Here is a 26,965-nt window from a genome sequence, read left to right on the forward strand (position 1 = left end):
GGACGTCCTTGATCCACTTGTACTTAAGCTTTGTACAGGTTTATAAGAATGGATTGATTTGCATTCTTCTACATGCTGACCTCCTGTTGAACCAGTACCATTTGTTGAAAATGCTATCTATTTTCCATTGGATGGTTTTGGGTCTTTTCTCAAAATCAAGTGAAAATACGTTTGTGGGTTCATTTCTGGGTCTTCAATTGTATTCCACATGTCTATCTGCCTGTTTCTGTCCAATACCATATAGGTTTTATTACTATTGCTCTGTAATACTGCTTGAGGTCAGGGATGGTGATTCCTCCAGAAGTCCTTTCATTGTTGAGGATAGTTTAAGCTATCCTGGTATTTTGCTATCCCAATTGAATTTGAAAATTTTTCTTTCTAAGCCTATGAAGAACTGAATTGGTATTTGATGGGGATTGCATTGAATCTGTAGATTGCTTTTGGTAAAGTGGACATTTTTACTATATTAATCCTGCTGACCATAGAGCATGGGAGATCATTCCATCTTCTGAAATCTTCAATTTCTTTCTTCAGAGACTTGACGTTCTTAAAATGCTGATCTTTCACTTGATAGTTTAAAGTTACACTGAGGTATTTTATACTATTTGGGACTATTATGAAGGGTTTCATTCCCCTAATTTTTTTTTCTTAACCTGTATGTCTTTTGTGTAGAAGAAGGCTACTTATTTGTTTGAGTTACTTTTATACCCAGCAACTTTGCTAAATTTGTTTATCAGGCTTAGCAGTTCTCTGGTTGAATTTTTGGAATGACTTAAGTATACTATAATATCCTCAGCAAATAGTGATATTTTGACTTCTTTCTTTCCAATTTGTATCCCTTTTACCTCTTTTTGTTGTCTGATTGCTCTGGCTAGGACATCAAGAACTATATCGAATAAGTAGGGAGAGAATGGGCAGGTTTTCTAGTCCTTGATTTTAGTGCGATTGCTTCAAGTTTCTCTTCATTTAGTTTAATGTTAACTTCTGTTTGATGTATATGGTTTTACTATTTTTATGTATGGGCCTTGAATTCTTGTCCTTTCCAGGACTTTTATTATGAAGAGGTGTTGAATTGTTCAAATGCTTTCTCAGCGTCTAATGAAACGATCACGTGGTTTTGTCTTTGAGTTTGTTTATATCATAGATTACGTTCATGGTTTTCTGTATATTCAACCATCCTGCATACCTGGGATGAAGCATACTTGATCATGATGGATGATCATATTGATCATTTCTTTGTTGGGTCTTTCTATGTTTTAGGTATAAGAGTAATTGTGGCTTCACAGAAGGAATTTGGTAGTGCTCCGTCTGTTTCAATTTTGTGGAATAATTTGGACAGTATTGGTATGAGGTCTTCTATTAGGGTCTGATAGAATTCTGTACTAAACCCATCTGCTTCTGGGCTCTTTTTGGATATGAGACTTTTAATAGCTCCTTCTATTTAGGAGTTATGGTGTTGTTTAAATGATTTATCTGTTTGTGATTTAACTTTGGTACCTGGTATCTGCCTAGGAAATTGTCCATTTCCTCCAGATTTTCATGTTTTGTTGAATGTAGGCTTTTGTAGTAGGATCTGATGATTTTTTTAAATTTCCTCATATTGTATTGTTATGTCTCCCTTTTCATTTCTGATTTTGTTAATTTGGACACACTCTCTGTGCCCTCTGGTTAGTGTGGCTTAAAGGTTTATCTATTCTGCTGATTTTCTCAAAGAACCAACTTTTGGTTCTGTTGATTCTTTCTATGGTCCTTGTTTCTACTTGGTTGATTTCAGCTCTGAGTTTGTTTATTTCCTGCCCTCTACTCCTCCTGGGTGTATTTGTTTCTTTTTGTTCTAGAGCTTTTAGGTGTGCTGTCAAGCTGGTGACATATGCTCTTTCCTGTTTCTTTCTGCAGGTACTGAGAGCTATGAGATTTCCTCTCAGAACAGCTTTCCTTGTGTCCCATAAGTTTGGGTATGTTGTACCTTCACTTTCATTAAATGTTAAAAAGTCTTTAATTTCTTTCTTTATTTCTTCCTTAATCAAGTTATCATTGAGTAGAGCATTTGTTCAACTTCCATGTATATGTGGGCGTTCTTTTCTTATTGTTGTTATTGAAGACCAGCCTTAGTCTGAGGTGATATGATAGGATGCACAGGATTATTTCTGTCTTTCTCCACATGTTGAAGCCTGATTTATGACAGATTATATGGTCAATTTTGGAGAAAGTACCATGAGGTGGTGAGAAGAAGGTATATCCTTTTGTTTTAGGATAGAATGTTCTATAAATATCTGTTAAGTCCAGTTGGTTCATAACTTCTGTTAGTCTGTCTATGTCTCTGTTTAATTTCTGTTTCCATGATCTGTCTATTGATGAGAGTGGAGTGTTGAAATCTCCTGCTATTATTGTGTGAGGTGCAGTGTGTGCTTTGAGCCTTCATAATGTTTTTTATGTATGTAAGTGCCCTTGTATTTGGAGCATACATATTTCAGATTAAGAGTTCATCTTAGTGGATTTTTCCTCTAATGAATAATGACATGTCCTTCATTATCTTTTTTGATGACTTTTGGTTGAAAATCAATTTTATTCGATATTAGAATGGTTACTTCAGTTTGCTTCTTTAGACCATTTGATTGGAAAGTGGTGTTCCAGCCCTTTACTCTGAGTTAGAGTCTGTATTTGTCTCTGAGGTATGATTCTTGTAGGCAGCAAAATTCTGGATCCTCTTTATGTATCTAGTCTGTTAATCTGTGTCTGTTTATTGGGTAATTGAGTCCATTGATATTGAGAGATATTAAGGAATAGTGGTTGTTGGTTCCTGTTATATTTGTATTTGTATGTGAGATTATGTTTCTGTGCTTTTCTTGTCTTTGTTTTGTTGCTAAGACGATTAGTTTCTTGCTTTTTCTAGGGTATAGCTTGCCTCCTTATGTTGGGCTTTACCATTCATTATCCTTTGTAGTGCTGGATTTGTAGAAAGATATTGTGTAAATTTGGTTTTGTCATGGAATATCTTGGTTTCTCCCTCAATGTTAATTGACAGTTTTGCTGGATATAATAGCCTGGGCTGGCCTTTGTATTCTCTTAGGGTCTGTATGACATCTGTCCAGGATCTTCTGGCTTTCATAGTCTCTGGTGAGAAGTCTGGTGCAATTCTGATAAGACAGCCTATATATGTTACTTGACCTTTTTCCCTTACTGCTTTTAATATTCTGTCTTTGTTTTGTGCATTTGGTGTTTTGACTATTGTATAATAGGAGGTATTTCTTTTGTGGTCCAGTCTATTTGGAGTTCTGTAGGCTTCTTATATGTTTATGTGCATCTCTTTCTTTAGGTTAGGGAAGTTTTCTTCTATGATTTTGTTAAGATATTTGCTGGCCTTTAAGTTGGGAGTCTTCACTGTCTTCTATACCAATTTCCCTTAAGTTTGATCTTCTCATTGTATCCTGGATTTCATCTGTTTAGGGCTAGGAGCTTTTTCTGCTTTACATTATCTTTGACAGTTGTGTCAATGTTTTCTATGGTATCTTCTGCTCCTGAGATTCTCTCTTCTATCTCTTGTATTCTGTTGGTGATGCTTGCATCTATGACTCCTGATCTCTTCCCTAGGTTTTCTATCTCCAGGGTTGTCCTCCTTTGTGCTTTCTTTATTGTTTCTATTTCCATTTTTAGCTCCTGAATGGTTTTGTTCATTTCCTTCTCCTGTTTAGTTGTTTTATTCTCAGTAGTTCTTTAAGGGATTTTTGTGTTTCCTCTTTAAGGGCTTCTAGTTGTTTACTTGTGTTGTCCTGTAATTCCTTAAGGGAATTATTTATGACCTTCTTAAAGTCCCACATCATCATGATAAAATGTGATTTCAAATCTAGATCTTGTTTTTCTAGTGTGTTTGGATTTCCAGTGTTTGCTTTGGTGGGAGAAGTGGGCTCTAATGATGACATGTAGTCTTGTTTTCTGTTGCTTGGGTTCCTGTGCTTGCTTCTCACCATCAGGTTTTCCCTGGTGTTAGCTTGTTTTGCTGTTTCTGATGGTGGATTGACCTTCCTGTGGGCCTGTATGTCAGTACTCCTGTAGACCTGTTTTCCTTCAACCAGTTATGGGAACAGAGTGTTCTGCTCTCAGGCATGTACTCTCTTCTGGCGCCTGGCTTTCAGCTCTCCTTGGAGGCAGCAATTGGAAGAGTCCTGCCCATATTGCACCTATGTCCCTGTGCTTGGGGGTCATAGGTGACACTAGATGTTTTCCTCTTGAGTCGAGACTGTGAGCAGAGAGTAGTCTCCTCTGGGTTCTCAGGAGTGTCCACACCTCTGAGGGTCTAGCTTTCCCCCCCCATGGGATTTGGGTGCAGGGAGCTGTTTGACTGGTTCAGTTCAGATCCAGGCACAAATGTAGACTGCAGAGCCCCTGCAGCTGACTGCTCCTATACTCCTGTGTCTAGAGGCACTATGCATTTTCCTCTTGGGCTATGGATGTAGGCAAAGGTGGGCAGAAGTGGCAGTCTGTCCTGCCCGCAGTCTCAGGATGGTCAGCTCTCTCTCCCATGGGATTTGGGAGCAGGGAGTTGTGGACTGGGATCAGAGAAGTTTGGGGCACCGCCCTAGAGACTTTCTTATGACTTAACAAAAGAGTTCTCATGGAATCTGTCGAGTAGCTGACAAGTCAATGTGTCATCATTTGTCTTCTTTTCAGGTTTCACTTTGAACCCTATCAAACAGAGAAACTATTTCTCATCTCTAAGGCCATTCTACATCTTCCTTGATGTACCAATCACTCTGTGAACCTTGTTGATGGTGTCAAACACTGGGCTCTCTTTTAGACAATGGATAACATCTGGTGACAGCCATTGAAGATCAGGGGAAATCATTATTGGTAGTTCTTAAACAAGTAAAAATGAATTTACCCTATAGTCAGAAATTTCAGAGGTTTAGTCGTGTCCTTAGAGCTACGTGGTGGAAAAAGAGAATTGAATGCTTCCATTTTTTTTCATAAACTGCATATGAGTGCCATGTTATTTATGTACATTTGTGCATACACACTCAGTAATATAGAAAATATTTGAAAACTATAACATGGAGATGGGAATTCTAAAATGCAACAGTTTAGGTGAAAAGAGTTGTTTTGATTCATGTGAAAATCAGACTATAGGACAGATTCACTACTACTATGTGTGTCAGGCACACAAAATCTCCTAGGATATCCAGAAATAACCCAAGAATACTTACAGAGCATCTTTAAGAACAGATTTGTGATTCCTTCAGGGTATTTATAAGTTCAATGGCATTTCCAAATCAGGGTGTGATAGTGATACTAAACATTGTATCCTGCATGATTGACTTGGTATTAGAAGCTTTCTCATCCAAGATCATAGACAGTATCCAATCAGAGGCACAGATAAATCCAGAGAAGCTCAGAAATCTGCAGTTTGTTTTCACTGATATTTACTCATAAATTTGCATTTATTTATTTAATATGCATTCCTGTATGTATCTGTATCTATCATTGTTGGAATATTAATTTGCCTTTTCATGGTCATCAGAATAGAATATGCAAATTGGGTTACTTACTAGAGTATTTTGTTTTATAAATAAGGGGATATGAATGGAATTAAATGGAAACTGTAGGATGATTTTATAGGCTTTTGTAAAAGCACATCAGTGCATGCCAACTGCTAGCCTCAGCAATGTCTCAAGAAGGATGGAAAAGGGATGCAAAAAAAACCATAATGTTAAATAAAGTCAGCATAGAGTTTACCCATATGAAGGGAGTGAGGCTTGGAGAAAGGCTAAAGAATGAAAATCTAAACATTAGGTAAAACATGCTCATATAAGATCTATAAAGAAGAGTGGCTGTATTCTGCAAATGGCCTGTCATAATCTGACTGGAAATCTGGAAAGGAAGGGTAGACTATTTCTTTCAAGGGAAAAATATTCTGCTAATCTCTTTAGTATGGCTGAATCTGATTCCTCCTCTCTACGGACGACACTTCCATCTTGAGAGCTAATCTTACATACCAGGTGGTTAACTCATGTCACTTGAATGTTGAGTCTCCAAAGAGTTCAGATATGCTACTTTCATGGAATATTCCCTAGATGAAATTTATTGTGATCCTAATAGTCTCCTCTCTAAAGAGGTAACTCTAAATTTAAATATATTAAAGAATTCTATCAAAGATCAGGGAGTCCAACCTTTTTTTTTTTTGCCAATTCATATTTCTGGAAAAGGTGTGCTGCCTAGAATTTCAAAGATATCTCTAGATTTCATCCAAGAAACTGGTTATTTTTCTATTGTGTCTTTTACTTTAAACAACATTTCCAATTTTGTCCCTTGTTTTCATCTTTATCCAACAGAAAATGTAACACTAGCTCCCAATATGGAATTAATTAATGGCTGTTCTGGCTTCTTAGTGTTTATGTGAGGCATTAGGCTTGACAGTAGGGAAATATATCTATGGGGGGATGCAGTAAAGAGCACAAAAGGAACACCAGTACTCCCATTTTTGTTTCCTGTGTAGTGAGAATAGGAGTTCCTTGAATGCAAGCTGGAAATAGATGTAAGGGTGAAGTAAAGGAAAAGTAACAGCATGACATATTCTATGCACAGCCCCAGAAGAAATAAATACAGGAATATACAAAATAAAAATACAGAAATATATTTAAAGTGTCACAGTGCTCTTGAGATCACAAAAGCATTCATATATTGGGCTCTTCATTATATTGTATTTGGGCTTTACTGCTGGATGTAGATCTGAAATTCTTCAATTCCTTCATTAGATTTAGGTGTATGGTGGTTTGAATGAGAATGTCTGCCATATGTTGATATACTTGAATACTTGGTCCTCAGTTTGTGGAGCAATTTGAGAAGGATTATGAGATATGGCCATGTTTGAGTAGGTTTGTCAGAAGGTGGGCTTTGAAGTTTCAAAGAACTAAAACTATTTAAAGTTTGTTTCTCACAAACTCAAGGATCAAGAACTGAGCTTGGAGATGTTTCATCATTAAACTTAAATAGTTTATGTATCATATCAAGAACCTCAGTCCCAACCATTGCTGACTTTAAGCTCGGTAAGTAATTGCTTGTCTGTGGTGTTTGTGGACTCTATCCCTCAGAAATCATAAACCAAATGAAATGCTTTTATGACTTGTTTTTCTCATGGAAATATTTATCACAGCAATAGAAAAACAGTGACAATAATATATAAAACAACTATTTAGCTGATAGAAGTGGCAGTATAAAATGCTTATAATCTTCAGATATGTGTTCAGAAGATCTCTTCTTTGTGAGTACACAGTTTGAGAGATCACAACTCTTGTCTTTATGAGGACAATATAACAATTTATGATTTGTCAAGTGTTGTGTGACTTAATATCACTCTTAAATATTCTTTGAAATGTTCCATTGTATTTCTTAAAACAGGTTCTCAATGTGTATCCATAGATGATTAGAACTCACTGTGTACACCAGAAATCATGTAGTTTGTAGATGCCAGCATCCTTCTTCCTCCTTAGTAATGGGGTTACAGTAATGGTGTGCAACACCATAACCAGAGATTTCATTGTTGTTTTGATACAATACCCTTATTTTGCATTTCTCAGTGAAGATATTATAAAAGCTACCACTTAAAAGCGTATTACTAAGAACTGCTGTGTGTCACAAATAAGGTTATTCAGAACACAAACGGAAAAAAGCCCAACTAAAGAGGAAAAGACACACATTTTAAATATAAAACTGGGGCCTAAGTTTTGATTTTCAATGATGAGGAGAAAAAAATCTGAAGTGACTTATCTAGTAAATAGAGCTTACACACTGTGTTGGTAATATTTCTGTTAACTTGAGATAGTAACATCTTTTCTAAAGAAGATTCAATAAGACTGTCTTGTTGGCAAGCCTAAGATTACAGAATACTATATGCAAAGAACCCATTTTAAAAGTGGAGTAAATGGAGGCCGTGCCAGAACCTGAAAAATACAGATCCAGATGCATGCAGCCAAACTTAATACCGTGCATGGGTATCTCAATGTAGAAATAAGGGCAAGCACTGAAGGAGCTGAAGGAGTTTGCAACTCTATAGGAAGAACAAAAATATCAACCAACCAGACACCCAAAGCTCCCAAGGACTAAACCATCAACCAAAGAGCTCATGTTGGGGAGGGAACCATAGTTCCAGCTGGATAATCAGCAGATGATTGCCTTATCTGGCATCAATGGGTGGGAAGCCCATTGGTCCTGTGGAGGATCAATGACACAGCATAGGGGGCTGCTCAAACCCTGAGGAAAGAATGAGTGGGCCAATGGGAGAGCACCCTCATAAAGGCAGCAGGAGGAGGGAATAGGGGTTTGTGGAGGGGAAACTGGGAAGGGGAATAATATTTGAAATGTAAATAAATAAAAACCAATAAGAGAGGGAAAAAGTAAACCTAAGACATAAAAGTAAGTGGAGTACTTAGCCAAAAGAAGAATTTACAACAGAAGAACCTTAAATGGCCAAGAAGCAATTAAAATCATGTTCAACATCCTTTGTCATCAGAGAAATACAAAGCAAAACAACCTAGAGGTTTCACGTTGCACCAATCAGAATAAAATATAAGCCACAGAACATGATGTTGGGGATTTGGAAAAAGAAGGCTCCTTCATCCCTGGCTCACTTACACTATAAAAAATATTATAAAAGAGGACATCTTGAATTTTGTAGGCAAATAGATGGAACTATAAAATATCACACTGAATGAGGTAACGCACACCCAAAATGACATGCATGGTATGTACTCGGTGTTAAGTGGATATTAACTGAAAACTACAGACTGGCAAAGATATAGATCATAAGAAGTTTAACAAGAAGGGTGGTCCAAGTGAAAATGCTCCAACCCCACTTAGAAAAGGGAACACAATTATCACTGGATACAGAGGGAAGGAGCAACCTGGGTGGAAGCGATGAGTAAGGAGAAGGGTGCATGATTAGGTGTGGGAGGAGAACAGATAATCCCAGAGGGCCAGGAAAATGAATAAAACTATGTAGCTGCTAGAATGGTAGGGGTGGTGAACCTCTAAAAAGTCCCAGAGTCCTGGTATGTGTGAGACTTTTAGGAATCAATGGGCATGACACAAGATGAAATGTACAACAGGGTATAGATGAAACCTGGAGGGAATACCTCCATTAGATATAAAGGGCTCCCAGTGGAGAGAAGGGGTTACCAAACTACCTTCAAATTTTTTGACCCAAAATTGATTTTGTCTAAAAGAGATGCTGAGAGAAAAATAGAGCAGAGATTGACGGGAAAGGCCATCCAGTGAGCAGTACAACTTAAGATCCAACCCATGGAGAAGCAAAAAAACCTGGCACTGTTACTGATGCTATACCGTGCTCTAAGACAGGAGCCTAGCATGCCCGTACTCTGAGAGGTCCTACCAGCAGGTGACTGGTACATAGTCACATACTTATAGCCAACCATTAGGCTCAGGTCTAGGACCCCTGGGGAAGAGGTAGGGGAAGAATTGAAGGAGTTGAAGGGTGTGAAAACCCCATAGGAAGAACAACATTGTTAACAATCCTGGAGCGCTTGCAGCTTCAAGAGACAGAGACACCAACTACAGGTCATACATGGCCTAGTCCAATATCCCTGACACTTATATTTCAGAGGGCTGACTTATTTGGTCTCAGTGCAAGAGAATATGCCTCATCCAGTAGAGACCTGATTGCCCAGGGTAGGGAAATATACAAGGGTCACCCTTTCAAAAATTAAGGGGAGACTAGAAGGCAGGAAGAGGTCTGCTAAGGGGAACTGTGAGGCAGAACAACTTTGTGATGTAAATAAATAATTAGCTGATTTTTTTAAAAGAATAAAATACTAGTGTAGTTTAGTACACTACAGTTTTTTTGGACTCTCTCTTTACACGTTCTTCCCATATGCAGAATGATTTCTTCTCAGCTATCCATATACCTACAAATTTCATAGTCTGATTTAGGTTAACAGATAAATAATATCACATACTAAAAAAGTACCACATTATCATCATCCATTCATCACCTGGTGGGCCATTTAAGCTTTCAATTTTATGCCTATTGTGAACACATCCACAGTGAACACAAGTGATTCTTTATATTGAATAATGATTGCTTAATACATGCCTGTATTTAAGAAACTGATTCTATATAACATTTCTAGAAAATAACAGTTTATTTTGCTAATGGCTTGATGGAGGTCTCAGTAAATGAGTCAAGATCTGCATCAAAACAAATGTATTTTGGATTGACACAAGGACTCATGGTAGAAACAGGGGTTTCAGTTGTTTGATTTGTCAAACTAAAATGTCCTCGCCCGAAAATAGGAAAATACAAGACTCCAAATGACATAATAATGGTTTCCATGGAAGAACTTGATGTTTACAAGATTTTGCAAGAGGGAAAGCATATGGTGTAATGCACTCCCTGGAATACAGTAAACAAATATCCTAATCTCCCATGGAGTGCACATTTCCACACCTGATGACAACACCAATTCAGAACTTAGATTTGCTCAAAGGAAACACAGAAAACTTCTACCTTCTCTGCAGATACTCATTAAAATCCAGCAAAATCCTATGTATTATTATTAATTACCAGAAAGTCAAATGGTGATTTGCTCTGGGAATAATTTTTTCCCTAGAGGTAGACAATGACCTTTTCAGAGGTCTGACATGTGGGCTCATTCAGTGATCTACATAAAAATTCACATAAAATATGCCTGAGAATGTAGATACCCAGAGAAAGTCGTCAGATGGAGACAATATCAGGGATGTGTTTCTGCAGTAAACTCTTCAGGAGCTAGCCATCATTCCAGTGAGAAGAACCATCCTGGCTCTGGTATGAGAAATTCTTGTAACTTTATATTTCTGCTTAAAATTATCTTTTTCTACCATCCAATATTCCATCAGAAAAGAACATTTACAACTAGAATAGTTTCAGTTTTGTCTCCATGGTTTACATCATTATGTCCATGATTTGATTGGTCTAAGAACTGTGGATTTCGTGGTTTAGAACTCATTTGACAGCTTTCTTTAATGTGAAGACTATATGTGAGGAGACAGAATTTTAGCTGTTGGGTGAAAGCTTATTGTTCCTATGGAAAAGAAAATAAACCAAGTATGTTGCAGACTAAGACAACTTTCAAAAACTTTCAGATAATGTGTGTTTGCACAGACTTTAATGGGTAAAGTATTAAAATTATATCATAGGACCCAAATTTGGAGATGGATAACAGATATTTGAAGTACCTGATTATTTAAAAGAGTGAATAAAGTTCAGAAAGTTATGAATCAATGATTTGCTTGGGTCCCTTAGATATTTTTGTCAACATAGCTGATGTGCATATGTGTAACAGAGTTTCTTCCATGTGAAGAGATCATGGGTAACTTTTTACTAAGTATTTTGTATTCTATAACTATGATGAGTACTGTAAAAATATCAAAACTATCTGAAATATTTTGTGGACATACTTAAATCATATTCTTTTATTAAGTATAAATTTTAAATTTGTGTTATAATTTTAAATATTTATTTACTTTTATTTTTGTGCATTAGGGATTTCCCTGCATTTATGGTTATGAATATAGTAGATTTGGAGTTACAGACCAGTGTGAGCTGTAATGTGGGTAAGAAAGTTGAATTGGGGACCTCTGGAACATCAACCAGTGCTCTTAACTATGGAGCCAATTCTCCAAGTCAAATTACATTTTGTAAAGATACACTTATTTTATTTTGTGTACATGGCTCTTTTGCTTGGATATAAGACTAATATCCAAATATATGAATGGAGTGCCACAAAACTGTGTGGATCCATAACCATCCCTCCAACAATGAATTTGTATTTTTAAGAAATTGTTATAAAATGAGAAAAGATGTTGAATTATAAAGAAGCAAAATATGCACTATTTTTATTAATGCTTATGTATAAATATGCAGAGCCCATAATGTGTTATAATGTGTGTCATGCTGTTGACCTGCAAAGATAAAGCTGCATCACTCACACAGTTCCAAAATGAGGGAAGGGAAAGTTCAGTTAAGTGTAAAGTTAGTATTCTGGATCAATGTCCATTCAGGGTTTCCAGACAAAGCTCCTGTATTGTGATAAAGTACTGTCACACTTCCTGGGAAAAGAAAATACAAATTAAACAATTGGGAAAATTCTTAAAGACAGTACAATCCACACTGATCATTTTTCTATTGTCCAATAAAGCCATCTCTATGTTGAACAGAATAAAGCCCTGAAAACTATGGAGGAAGTGGCTCTTCAGATCCTTGTTCTTTGTCAGGTTGGGCCAGGGACAGTGGCCAATATCCTTCTGTTTATCCATAATTTCTCTCCAATTGTGACTGACTCTCAGATGAGGCCCATTCAAATCATTCAAACAAACTTGGCCATAGCAAATGTCTTCATTATCCTCCTCTTATTCCTTACAAACAACATGACAGTTGGGTTTTTAAAAAGGACCCTAACTGACCTCAGTTGTAAACGTGGGTACTTCCTGTACTTGGTGGCTCGAAGTACTAATATGTGCTTCACCTGTGCCCTGAGTACTTATCAGTTTGTCACTCTTGTTTCTGGTAACTGGGGTAGGGTCTTGCTTAGAGGAAGAGCAACCAAGGTTGTTAGCTATTCTTGTTATAGTTGTTGGTTGTTCAGCATCTTAAATAATGCTTACATTCCAATGAAAATCAGTGGTCCACAAAAACCAAACAATGGCATTGATGTTAAAGTTAAGTGGGTCTGCTCCATCTCTGATTTCAGTGTAGGCATGAACTTCTTGCGGTTTGCTCACGACATCATCTTCATCAGTATCATGCTCTGGACCAGTGTCTCCTTGGTACTTCTCCTGAGAAAACACCACCTGAGACTGCAGCACATTCACACACCTATTCAGGACCACAGAGGATATGCTGAGATCAGAGCATCCCATACCATCCTCATGGTGGTGGTCACATTTGTAAGCTTTTATTTTCTAGACTGCATTTGTACCTTCTTTCGCGTTTCTTTTGTGAACACTTGTCTCTGGTTAGGGCATGTCAAAGAAGTTTTAGCTATAAGCTTCCCTACCATTTATCCCTTAATATTGATATTTAGAGGTCCTAAAAATCATTGTTCTCTTTTCTTCACTGTGCAACCACTAAACCATGTGACTAGATGAGCCAGGCTAGAGCAAGAGTGATCCATAATCTTATCCTGAGATCTGAAGAATTCTTCTCTTGATTTGGGTCAGTACTACCTGGCACACATAGACTGTATAGTTCCCTCCTCTGCCATATTTGAGGTAGATATTTAGCCTCAATGCCAGGTTTCAGGTTAAACTTTCTGTCTCCTAAAAGCCCATATACATCTAGCACATGAAATTCTGCTTCATGGAAAGGAAGCATTGCCAGTGTCACAGTCTCTGCCACTTATGCTGAAACCAGAGCAGCTCACACCATCCTGATAACAGTGGTCACATTTGAGAGTTTATATTTTCTAGACCAAAATTGCATATTCTTTCACTCATCCCAAACCCTTCTTGAAACTTCTAGGTTTATGTAGCCTTTTTTCACTCCCAGTAAAAAGGGCTGTCACACTGAAAACTATATCCAGAGGAGAAGGCTCTTCCTGCCCAGATCACACTAGCTGAGATCTTCCTATGCTTCCCACCTGGATAAGGTTCTTTTCTTCCTAGCCAGCCCAATGTACAATGGTGTCTGAGTACCCTGAGGACAGAAGCAGAGCATGGCCAAATAATGGATTCTATGTGTACAATTTGGATTCTATGAGTACAATGTGGATTCTACGGGACCTCTGCTTTGAGCCGGGAAGATTGAGGGCATGTCTGGCAAATGGCAACAGCCCAAATGTCCTAAGCCTCCTCACTATGAGGGCTAGCATTCCATCCTTTCTTCTTTTGCTTTTGATTTACACTGTCACTTTGGATTCTGATACATAAAAAAGACAACTGACACTTGCTGTCCAGGGCACTCCACAGTGTTTGATAAAGATCCTACACCTGTGCCTGAACAATGAACGTCTACTCCTGGGGTGGCACAAACTTCAAAACTGTTTTGAACAAAAAACAGTTAAGTACTGCCCCCCCCCAAAGAAAAATAGCACTAGGGTAGTTTTCAGAATTCTTAAACCAGAACTCAAGTTGATGTTTTCCAGACATTGCAGAAAATCCCTGACAGCCACAAGATTTCAGTAACGTTCTTTATTGGATCAGGCATTTCCTTTTCTTTTCTACCATGGGAAATGTCATCCCATTGAAAAATATACACAAAACTATTTTTAAAATTACTTATTTTAAAATGGGAAATTTCCTTGATGTTCAACAACAACAACAAACACACACACATACACACACACACTAGCAAACTCTGCTTTCTCTGAGAAAAATTACCTGGAAATTTCTGATGATTAACAATACTTTTAGGTGGATCTGTGCTCTGGTCTTAACAAATTTCTTTGTTGGTCAACTTGATGAATATGTATTGCCTGGTGAAAACTTAGAAGTTTATTATGGTGGAGAATGTGACCCGTAATCAAAGGTTTTGTTTAAGACAGGTATCACTGGTCTCTGCACCCAAATCCCGTGGGAGGGAGAGCTAAACCTTCAGAGAGGCAGACACGCCTGCGAAACCAGAAGAGACTGCTCTCTGCACACATTACTGATTCCAGAGGAAAACACCAGAGGCCATCTGGAACCCTGGTGCACGGAGGCCCCCGGAAGAGGCGGCGCAGATCTTCCTGGTTGCTGCCACCGCGGAGAGCCCGTGGGCAGAACCCCGCGAGCAAACTTGAGCCTTGGGACCACAGGTAAGACTAACTTATCTGCTGCAAGTGACTTGCCTGGTGGAATCGGGACAACAGAGGCAGAATCCCTCTAGGACCAGGCACGTCCTGTGTTTACCGGAAGTCCCACACCCGCGGATCCCGGCCCGCAGCAGCTCTCTGCTCCCAGAACCCGTGGGAGAGATACCTTACCGCCTGGTCAGGTGGGCACTCCTGAGGCTGCAGAGCGGAAGAGACCACCAACACTGCCCACCCCTGCCCACATCCCTGACCCAAGAGGAAACTGTACAAGGCCTCTGGGTTCCTGTGGGGGAGGGCCCAGGAGCAACAGGAGCCCTGCCTGAGACACCGCCGGAACCTGAAGGAAACAGACCGGATAAACAGTTCTCTACACGCAAATCCCGTGGGAGGGAGAGCTAAACCTTCAGAGAGGCAGACACGCCTGCGAAACCAGAAGAGACTGCTCTCTGCACACATTACTGATTCCAGAGGAAAACACCGGAGGCCATCTGGAACCCTGGTGCACGGAGGCCCCCGGAAGAGGCGGCGCAGATCTTCCTGGTTGCTGCCACCGTGGAGAGCCCGTGGGCAGAACCCCGCGAGCGAACTTGAGCCTCGGGACCACAGGTAAGACTAACTTATCTGCTGCAAGTGACCTGCCTGGTGAACTCAAGGCACAGGTCCACAAGAACAGCTGAAAACCTGTAGAAAGGAAAAACTACAGGCCCGAAAGCAGAACACTCTGTCCCCATAACTGACTGAAAGAGAGGAAAACAGGTCTACAGCACTCCTGACACACAGGCCTATAGGACAGTTTAGCCACTGTCAGAAATAGCAGAACAAAGTAACACTAGAGATAATTTGATGGCGAGAGGCAAGTGCAGGAACCCAAGCAACAGAAACCAAGACTACATGCCACCATCGGAGCCCAATTCTCCCATCAAAACAAACATGGAATATCCAAACACACCAGAAAAGCAAGATCTAGATTCGAAATCATATTTGACCATGATGCTGGAGAACTTCAAGAAAGACATGATGAACTCCCTTAGAGAACAAGTAGAAGCCTACAGAGAGGAATCGCAAAAATGCCTGAAAGAATTCCAGGAAAACATAAATAAACAAGTAGAAGCCCATAGAGAGGAGACACAAAAATCCCTGAAAGAATTCCAGGAAACACAATCAAACAGTGGAAGGAATTAAAAATGGAAATAGAAGCAATCAAGAAAGAACACAGGGAAACAACCCTGGATATAGAAAACCAAAAGAAGAGACAAGGAGCTGTAGATACAAGCTTTACCAACAGAATACAAGAGATGGAAGAGAGAATCTCAGGAGCAGAAGATTCCATAGAAATCATTGACTCAACTGTCAAAGATAATGTAAAGCGGAAAAAGCTACTGGTCCAAAACATACAGGAAATCCAGGACTCAATGAGAAGATCAAACCTAAGGATAATAAGTATAGAAGAGAGTGAAGACTCCCAGCTCAAAGGACCAGTACATATCTTCAACAAAATCATAGAAGAAAACTTCCCTAACCTAAAAAAAGAGATACCCATATGCATACAAGAAGCCTACAGAACTCCAAATAGATTGGACCAGAAAAGAAACACCTCCCGTCACATAATAGACAAAACACCAAACGCACAAAATAAAGAAAGAATATTAAAAGCAGTAAGGGGAAAAGGTCAAGTAACATATAAAGGCAGACCTATCAGAATCACACCTGACTTCTCGCCAGAAACTATGAAGGCCAGAAGATCCTGGGCTGATGTCATTCAGACCCTAAGAGAACACAAATGCCAGCCCAGGCTACTGTATCCTGCAAAACTCTCAATTAACATAGATGGAGAAACCAAGATATTCCATGACAAAACCAAATTTACACAATATCTTTCTACAAATCCAGCACTACAAAGGATAATAAATGGTAAAGATCAACATAAGGAGGCAAGCTATACCCAAGAAGAGGCAAGAAACTAATCGTCTTGGCAACAAAACAAAGAGAAGAAAAAAGCACAAAACATAACACATCCAAGTATGAATATAACAGGAAGCAATAATCACTATTCCTTAATATCTCTCAACATCAATGGCCTCAACTCCCCAATAAAAAGACATAGATTAACAAACTGGATACGCAACGAGGACCCTGCATTCTGCTGCCTACAGGAAACAACCTCAGAGACAAAGACAGACACTACCTCAGAGTGAAAGGCTGGAAAACAACTTTCCAGGCAAATGGTCGGAAGAAGCAAGCTGGAGTAGCCATTCTAATAACAAATAAAGTCAATTTTCAACTAAAAGTCATCAAAAAAGATAAGGAAGGACACTTTATATTTATCAAAGGAAAAATCCACCAAGATGAACTCTCAATCCTAAATATCTATGCCCCAAATACAAGGGCACCTACATACGTAAAAGAAACCTTACTAAAGCTCAAAACACATATTGCACCTCACACAATAATAGTAGGAGATTTCAACACCCCACTCTCATCAATGGACAGATCATGGAAACAGAAATTAAACAGAGACGTAGACAGACTAAGAGAAGTCATGAGCCAAATGGACTTAACGGATATGTATAGAACGTTCTACCCTAAAGCAAAGGATATACCTTCTTCTCAGCTCCTCATGGTACTTTCTCCAAAATTGACCATATAATTGGTCAAAAAACGGCCTCAACAGGTACAGAAAGATAGAAATAATCCCATGCGTGCTATCGGACCACCACGGCCTAAAGCTGGTCTTCAATAACAATAAGGGAAGAATGCCCACATATACGTGGAAATTGAACAATGCTCTACTCAATGATAACCTGGTCAAGGAAGAAATAAAGAAAGAAATTAAAAACTTTTTAGAATTTAATGAAAATGAAGGTACAACATACCCAAACTTATGGGACACGATGAAAGCTGTGCTAAGAGGAAAACTCATAGCGCTGAGTGCCTGCAGAAAGAAACAGGAAAGAGCATATGTCAGCAGCTTGACAGCACACCTAAAAGCTCTAGAACAAAAAGAAGCAAATACACCCAGGAGAAGTAGAAGGCAGGAAATAATCAAACTCAGAGCTGAAATCAACCAAGTAGAAACAAAAAGGACCATAGAAAGAATCAACAGAACCAAAAGTTGGTTCTTTGAGAAAATCAACAAGATAGATAAACCCTTAGCCAGACTAACGAGAGGACACAGAGAGCGTGTCCAAATTAACAAAATCAGAAATGAAAAGGGAGACATAACTACAGATTCACAGGAAATTCAAAAAATCATCAGATCTTACTATAAAAGCCTATACTCAACAAAACTTGAAAATCTGCAGGAAATGGACAATTTCCTAGACAGATACCAGGTACCGAAGTTAAATCAGGAACAGATAAACCAGTTAAACAACCCCATAACTCCTAAGGAAATAGAAGAAGTCATTAAAGGTCTCCCAACCAAAAAGAGCCCAGGCCCAGATGGGTTTAGTGCAGAATTCTATCAGACCCTCATAGAAGACCTCATACCAATATTATCCAAACTATTCCACAAAATTTAAACAGATGGAGCACTACTGAACTCCTTCTGAAGCCACAATTACTCTTATACCTAAACCACACAAAGACCCAACAAAGAAAGAGAACTTCAGACCAATTTCCCTTATGAACATCGACGAAAAATACTCAACAAAATTCTGGCAAACCGAATCCAAGAGCACATCAAAACAATCATCCACCATGATCAAGTAGGCTTCATCCCAGGCATGCAGGGATGGTTTAATATCTGAAAACCATCAACGTGATCCATTATATAAACAAACTGAAAAGAACAAAACCACATGATCCTTTTCATTAGATGCTGAGAAAGCATTTGACAAAATTCAACACCCTTCATGATAAAAAAGTCCTGGAAAGAATAGGGAATTCAAGGCCCATACCTAAACATAGTAAAAGCCATATACAGCAAACCAGTGGCTAACATTAAACTAAATGGAGAGAAACTTGAAGCAATCCCACTAAAAAATCAGGGACTAGACAAGGCTGCCCACTCTCTCCCCTACTTATTCAATATAGTTCTTGAAGTTCTAGCCAGAGCAATCAGACAACAAAAAGGAGGTCAAGGGATACAGATCGGAAAAAGAAGAAGTCAAAAATATCACTATTTGCAGATGATATGATAGTATATTTAAGTGATCCCAAAAGTTCCACCAGAGAACTACTAAAGCTGATAAACAACTTCAGCAAAGTGGCTGGGTATAAAATTAACTCAAATAAATCAGTAGCCTTCCTCTACACAAAAGAGAAACAAGCCGAGAAAGAAATTAGGGAAAGGACACCCTTCATAATAGACCCCAATAATATAAAGTACCTCGGTGTGACTTTAACCAAGCAAGTAAAAGATTTGTACAACAAGAACTTCAAGACTCTGAAGAAAGAAATTGAAGAAGACCTCAGAAGATGGAAAGATCTCCCATGCTCATGGATTGGCAGGATTAATATAGTAAAAATGGCCATTTTACCAAAAGCGATCTACAGATTCAACGCAATCCCCATCAAAATACCAATCCAATTCTTCAAAGAGTTAGACAGAACAATTTGCAAATTCATCTGGAATAACAAAAAACCCAGGATAGCTAAAACTATCCTCAACAATAAAAGGACTTCAGGGGGAATCGCTATCCCTGAACTCAAGCAGTATTACAGAGCAATAGTGATAAAAACTGCATGGTATTGGTACAGAGACAGACAGATAGACCAATGGAATAGAATTGAAGACCCAGAAATGAACCCACACACCTATGGTCACTTGATTTTTGACAAAGGAACCAAAACCATCCAATGGAAAAAAGATAGCATTTTCAGCAAATGGTGCTGGTTCAACTGGAGGTCAACATGTAGAAGAATGCAGATCGATCCATGCATATCACCCTGTACAAAGCTTAAGTCCAAGTGGATCAAGGACCTCCACATCAAACCAGACACACTCAAACTAATAGAAGAAAAACTAGGGAAGCATCTGGAACACATGGGCACTGGAAAAAATTTCCTGAACAAAACACCAATGGCTTATGCTCTAAGATCAAGAATCGACAAATGGGATCTCATAAAACTACAAAGCTTCTGTAAGGCAAAGGATACTGTGGTCAGGACAAAACGGCAACCAACAGATTGGGAAAAGATCTTTACCAATCCTACAACAGATAGAGGCCTTATATCCAAAATATACAAAGAACTCAAAAAGTTAGACCACAGGGAGACAAATAACCCTATTAAAAAATGGGGTTCAGAGCTAAACAAAGAATTCACAGCTGAGGAATGCCGAATGGCTGAGAAACACCTAAAGAAATGTTCAACATCTTTAGTCATCAGGGAAATGCAAATCAAAACAACCCTGAGATTTCACCTCACACCAGTGAGAATGGCTAAGATCAAAAACTCAGGTGACAGCAAATGCTGGCGAGGATGCAGAGAAAGAGGAACACTCCTCCATTGTTGGTGGGGTTGCAGACTGGTACAACCATTCTGGAAATCAGTCTGGAGGTTTCTCAGAAAATTGGACATTGAACTGCCTGAGGATCCAGCTATACCTCTCTTGGGCATGTACCCAAAAGATGCCCCCAACATACAAAAAGACACGTGCTCCACTATGTTCATCGCAGCCTTATTTATAATAGCCAGAAGCTGGAAAGAACCCAGATGCCCTTCAACAGAGGAATGGATACAGAAAATGTGGTACATCTACACAATGGAATATTACTCAGCTATCAAAAACAACGACTTTAAGAAATTGTAGAGGGCAAATGGTTGGACCTGGAAAATATCATCCTGAGTGAGCTAACCCAATCACAGAAAGACATACATGGTATGCACTCACTGATAAGTGGCTATTAGCCCAAATGCTTGAATTACCCTAGTTGCCTAGAACAAATGAAACTCAAGACGGATGATCAAAATGTGAAGGCTTCACTCCTTCTTTAAAAGGGGAACAAGAATACCCTTGGCAGGGAAGAGAGAGGCAAAGATTAAAACAGAGACTGAAGGAACACCCATTCAGAGCCTGCCCCACATGTGGCCCATACATATACAGCCACCCAATTAGACAAGATGGATGAAGCAAAGAAGTGCAGACCGACAGGAGCCGGATATAGATCGATCCTGAGAGACACAGCCAGAATACAGCTAATACAGAGGCGAATGCCAGCAGCAAACCACTGAACTGAGAACGGGACCCACGTTGAAGGAATCAGAGAATGAACTGGAAGAGCTTGAAGGGGCTTGAGACCCCATATGTACAACAATGCCAAGCAACCAGAGCTTCCAGGGACTAAGCCACTACCTAAAGACTATACATGGACTGACCCAGGACTCTGACCTCGTAGGTAGCAATGAATATCCTAGTAAGAGCACCAGTGGAAGGGGAAGCCCTGGGTCCTGCTAAGACTGAACCCCCAGTGAACTAGACTCTCGGGGGGAGGGCGGCAATGGGGGGAGGGTTGGGAAGGGAACACCCATAAGGAAGGGGGGGAGGGAAGGGGATGTTAGCCCGGAAACCGGGAAAGGGAATAACACTCGAAATGTACATAAGAAATACTCAAGTTCCCGGCCCGCAGCAGCTCTCTGCTCCCAGAACCCGTGGGAGAGATACCTCACCGCCTGGGCAGGTGGGCACTCCTGAGGCTGCAGAGCAGAAGAGACCACCAACACTGCCCACCCCTGCCCACATTCCTGGCCCATGAGGAAACTGTATAAGGCCTCTGGGCTCCCGTGGGAGAGGGCCCAGGTGAGGCAGGAGCCCTGCCTGAGACACCGCCAGAACCTGAAGGAAACAGACCGGATAAACAGTTCTCTGCACCCAAATCCCGTGGGAGGGAGAGCTAAACCTTCAGAGAGGCAGACACGCCTGCGAAACCAGAAGAGACTGCTCTCTGCACACATTACTGATTCCAGAGGAAAACACCGGAGGCCATCTGGAACCCTGGTGCACGGAGGCTCCCGGAAGAGGCGGCGCAGATCTTCCAGATCGGCTGAGCCCACGTCGGAACTTGGGTAACACCAATCGCTCGAATTCCGGCTTCGGCTCCAAAGTTTAGACTAACTTATCTGCTGCAAGTTACTTGCCGGGTGGAATCAGGACAACAGAGGCAGAATCCCTCTAGGACCAGGCACGCCCCAGTGTTTACCGGAAGTCCCACACCCGATCCCGCCCGCAGCAGCTCTCTGCTCCCAGAACCCGTGGGAGAGATACCTTTACCGCCTGGTCAGGTGGGCACTCCTGAGGCTGCAGAGCAGAAGAGACCACCAACACTGCCCACCCCTGCCCACATCCCTGGCCCAAGAGGAAACTGTATAAGGCCTCTGGGCCCCGTGGAGAGGGCCCAGGTGAGGCAGGAGCCCTGCCTGAGACACCGCCGAACCTGAAGGAAACAGACCGGATAAACAGTTCTCTGCACCCAAATCCCGTGGGAGGAGAGCTAAACCTTCAGAGAGGCAGACACGCCTGCAAACCAGAAGAGACTGCTTCTCACACACATTGCTGATTCCAGAGGAAAACACCGAGGCCATCTGGAACCCTGGTGCACGGAGGCTCCCGGAAGAGGCGGCGAGATCTTCCTGGTTGCTGCCACCATGGAGAGCCCGTGGGCAGCACCCCCACGAGCCAACTGAGCCTCGGGACCACAGGTAAGACCAACTTTTCTGCTGCAAGTGACCTGCCTGGTGAACTCAAGACACAGGCCCACAGGAACAGCTGAAGACCTGTAGAGGGACAAAACTACACACACGAAATCAGAACACTCTGTCCCCATAACTGGCTGAAAGAAAACAGTAAAACAGGTCTACAGCACTCCTGACACACAGGCTTATAGGACAGTCTAGCCACTGTCAGAATTAGCAGAACAAAGTAACACTAGAGATAATCTGATGGCGAGAGGCAAGCGCAGGAACACAAGCAACAGAAACCAAGACTACATGGCATCATCGGAGCCCAATTCTCCCACCAAAACAAACATGGAATATCCAAACACACCAGAAAAGCAAGATCTAGTTTCAAAATCAGATTTGATCATGATGCTGGAGGACTTCAAGAAAGACATGAAGAACGCCCTTAGAGAACAAGTAGAAGCCTACAGAGAGGAATCGCAAAAATCCCTGAAAGAATTCCAGGAAAACACAATCAAACAGTTGAAGGAATTAAAAATGGAAATAGAAGCAATCAAGAAAGAACACATGGAAATAACCCTGATATAGAAAAACCAAAAGAAGAGACAAGGAGCTGTAGATACAAGCTTCACCAACAGAATACAAGAGATGGAAGAGAGAATCTCAGGAGCAGAAGATTCCATAGAAATCATTGACTCAACTGTCAAAGATAATGTAAAGCGGAAAAGCTACTGGTCCAAAACATACAGGAAATCCAGGACTCAATGAGAAGATCAAACCTAAGGATAATAGGTATAGAAGAGAGTGAAGACTCCCAGCTCAAAGGACCAGTAAATATCTTCAACAAAATCATAGAAGAAAACTTCCCTAACCTAAAAAAAAGAGATACCCATAAGCATACAAGAAGCCTACAGAACTCCAAATAGATTGGACCAGAAAAGAAACACCTCCCGTCACATAATAGTCAAAACACTAAACACTCAAAATAAAGAAAGAATATTAAAAGCAGTAAGAGAAAAAGGTCAAGTAACATATAAAGGCAGACCTATCAGAATCACACCTGACTTCTCGCCAGAAACTATGAAGGCCAGAAGATCCTGGACTGATGTCATACAGACCCTAAGAGAACACAAATGCCAGCCCAGGCTACTGTATCCTGCAAAACTCTCAATTAATATAGATGGAGAAACCAAGATATTCCATGACAAAACCAAATTTACACAATATCTTTCTACAAATCCAGCACTACAAAGGATAATAAATGGTAAAGCCCAACATAAGGAGGCAAGCTATACCCAAGAAGAGGCAAGAATCTAATCATCTTGGCAACAAAACAAAGAGAAGAAAAGCACACAAACACAACCTCACATCCAAATATGAATATAACAGGAAGCAATAATCACTATTCCTTAATATCTATCAACATCAATGGCCTAAACTCCCCAATAAAAAGACATAGATTAACAAACTGGATACGCAACGAGGACCCTGCATTCTGCTGCCTACAGGAAACACACCTCAGAGACAAAGACAGACACTACCTCAGAGTGAAAGCTGGGAAACAACTTTCCAAGCAAATGGTCAGAAGAAGCAAGCTGGAGTAGCCATTCTAATATCAAATAAAATCAATTTCCAACTAAAAGTCATCAAAAAAGATAAGGAAGGACACTTTATATTCATCAAAGGAAAAATCCACCAAGATGAACTCTCAATCCTAAATATCTATGCCCCAAATACAAGGGCACCTACATACGTAAAAGAAACCTTACTAAAGCTCAAAACACACATTGCACCTCACACAATAATAGTAGGAGATTTCAACACCCCACCTCATCAATGGACAGATCATGGAAACAGAAATTAAACAGAGACGAGACAGACTAAGAGAAGTCATGAGCCAAATGGACTTAACGGATATTTATAGAACGCTCTACCCCTAAAGCAAAAGGATATACCTTCTTCTCAGCTCCTCATGGTATTTTCTCCAAAATTGACCATATAATTGGTCAAAAAACAGGCCTCAACAGATACAGAAAGATAGAAATAATCCCATGCGTGCTATCGGACCACCACGGCCTAAAGCTGGTCTTCAATAACAATAAGGGAAGAATGCCCACATATACGTGGAAACTGAACAATGCTCTACTCAATGATAACCTGGTCAAGGAAGAAATAAAGAAAGAAATTAAAAACTTTTTTAGAATTTAATGAAAATGAAGGTACAACATACCCAAACTTATGGGACACAATGAAAGCTGTGCTAAGAGGAAAACTCATAGCTGAGTGCCTGCAGAAAGAAACAGGAAAGAGCATATGTCAGCAGCTTGACAGCACACCTAAAAGCTCTAGAACAAAAAAGAAGCAAATACACCCAGGAAGAGTAGAAGGCAGGAAATAATCAAACTCAGAGCTGAAATCAACCAAGTAGAAACAAAAAGGACCATAGAAAGAATCAACAGAACCAAAAGTTGGTTCTTTGAGAAAATCAACAAGATAGATAAACCCCTAGCCAGACTAACGAAAGGACACAGAGAGTGTGTCCAAATTAACAAAATCAGAAATGAAAAGGGAGACATAACTACAGATTCAGAGGAAATTCAAAAAATCATCAGATCTTACTATAAAAGCCTATATTCAACAAAACTTGAAAATCTACAGGAAATGGACAATTTCCTAGACAGATACCAGGTACCGAAGTTAAATCAGGAACAGATAAACCAGTTAAACAACCCCATAACTCCTAAGGAAATAGAAGCAGTCATTAAAGGCCTCCAAACCAAAAAGAGCCCAGGTCCAGACGGGTTTAGTGCAGAATTCTATCAGACCTTCATAGAAGACCTCATACCAATATTATCCAAACTATTCCACAAAATTGAAACAGATGGAGCACTACCAATTCCTTCTATGAAGCCACAATTACTCTTATACCTAAACCACAAAAAGACCCAACAAAGAAAGAGAACTTCAGACCAATTTCCCATATTAATGTCGATGCAAAAATACTCAATAAAATTCTGGCAAACTGAATCCAAGAGCACATCAAAACAATCATCCACCATGATCAAGTAGGCTTCATCCCAGGCATGCAGGGATGGTTTAATATATGGAAAACCATCAACGTGATCCATTATATAAACAAACTGAAAGAACAAAACCACATGATCATTTCATTAGATGCTGAGAAAGCATTTGACAAAATTCAACACCCCTTCATGATAAAAGTCCTGGAAAGAATAGGAATCCAAGGCCCATACCTAAACATAGTAAAAGCCATATACAGCAAACCAGTTGCTAACATTAAACTAAATGGAGAGAAACTTGAAGCAATCCCACTAAAATCAGGGACTAGACAAGGCTGCCCACTCTCTCCCTACTTATTCAATATAGTTCTTGAAGTTCTAGCCAGAGCAATCAGACAACAAAAGGAGATCAAGGGATACAGATCGAAAAGAAGAAGTCAAAATATCACTATTTGCAGATGATATGATAGTATATTTAAGTGATGCCAAAAGTTCCACCAGAGAACTACTGAAGCTGATAAACAACTTCAGCAAAGTGGCTGGGTATAAAATTAACTCAAATAAATCAGTAGCCTTCCTCTACACAAAAGAGAAACAAGCCGAGAAAGAAATTAGGGAAACGACACCCTTCATAATAGACCCAAATGATATAAAATACCTCGGTGTGACTTTAACCAAGCAAGTAAAAGATCTGTATGATAAGAACTTCAAGCCTCTGAAGAAAGAAATTGAAGAAGACCTCAGAAGGTGGAAAGATCTCCCATGCTCATGGATTGGCAGGATTAATATAGTAAAAATGGCCATTTTACCAAAAGTGATCTACAGATTCAATGCAATCCCCATCAAAAATACCAATCCAATTCTTCAAAGAGTTAGACAGAACAATTTGCAAATTCATCTGAATAACAAAAACCCAGGATAGCTAAAACTATCCTCAACAATAAAAGGACTTCAGGGGAATCACTATCCCTGAACTCAAGCAGTATTACAGAGCAATAGTGATAAAAACTGCATGGTATTGGTACAGAGACAGACAGATAGACCAATGGAACAGAATTGAAGACCCAGAAATGAACCCACACACCTATGGTCACTTGATTTTTGACAAAGGAGCCAAATCCATCCAATGGAAAAAAAAAGATAGCATTTTCAGCAAATGGTGCTGGTTCAACTGGAGGTCAACATGTATAAGAATGCAGATCGATCCATGCTTATCACCCTGTACAAAGCTTAAGTCCAAGTGGATCAAGGACCTCCACATCAAACCAGACACACTCAAACTAATAGAAGAAAAACTAGGGAAGCATCTGGAACACATGGGCACTGGAAAAAATTTCCTGAACAAAACACCAATGGCGTATGCTCTAAGATCAAGAATCGACAAATGGGATCTCATAAAACTGCAAAGCTTCTGTAAGGCAAAGGACACTGTGGTTAGGACAAAACGGCAACCAACAGATTGGGAAAAGATCTTTACCAATCCTACAACAGATAGAGGCCTTATATCCAAAATATACAAAGAACTCAAAAAGTTAGACCGCAGGG

The 26,965-nt window shown here is 39.9% G+C and overlaps 1 protein-coding gene across 1 annotated transcript; it reads left to right on the top strand.

Moving 5' to 3' along the window:
* The first annotated feature begins 12,166 nt into the window (after positions 1–12,166).
* On the top strand, positions 12,167–13,137 carry LOC116894278 (vomeronasal type-1 receptor 4-like). The gene has a single exon (XM_032895990.1). The coding sequence runs from the start codon at positions 12,226–12,228 to the stop codon at positions 13,135–13,137; it is 912 nt and encodes a 303-aa protein (XP_032751881.1). The 5' UTR covers positions 12,167–12,225.
* Positions 13,138–26,965: the final 13,828 nt, after the last annotated feature.

The sequence above is a fragment of the Rattus rattus genome, chromosome 2 (genome assembly GCF_011064425.1).
Source record: "Rattus rattus isolate New Zealand chromosome 2, Rrattus_CSIRO_v1, whole genome shotgun sequence".
Taxonomy (NCBI): Eukaryota; Metazoa; Chordata; class Mammalia; order Rodentia; family Muridae; genus Rattus; species Rattus rattus.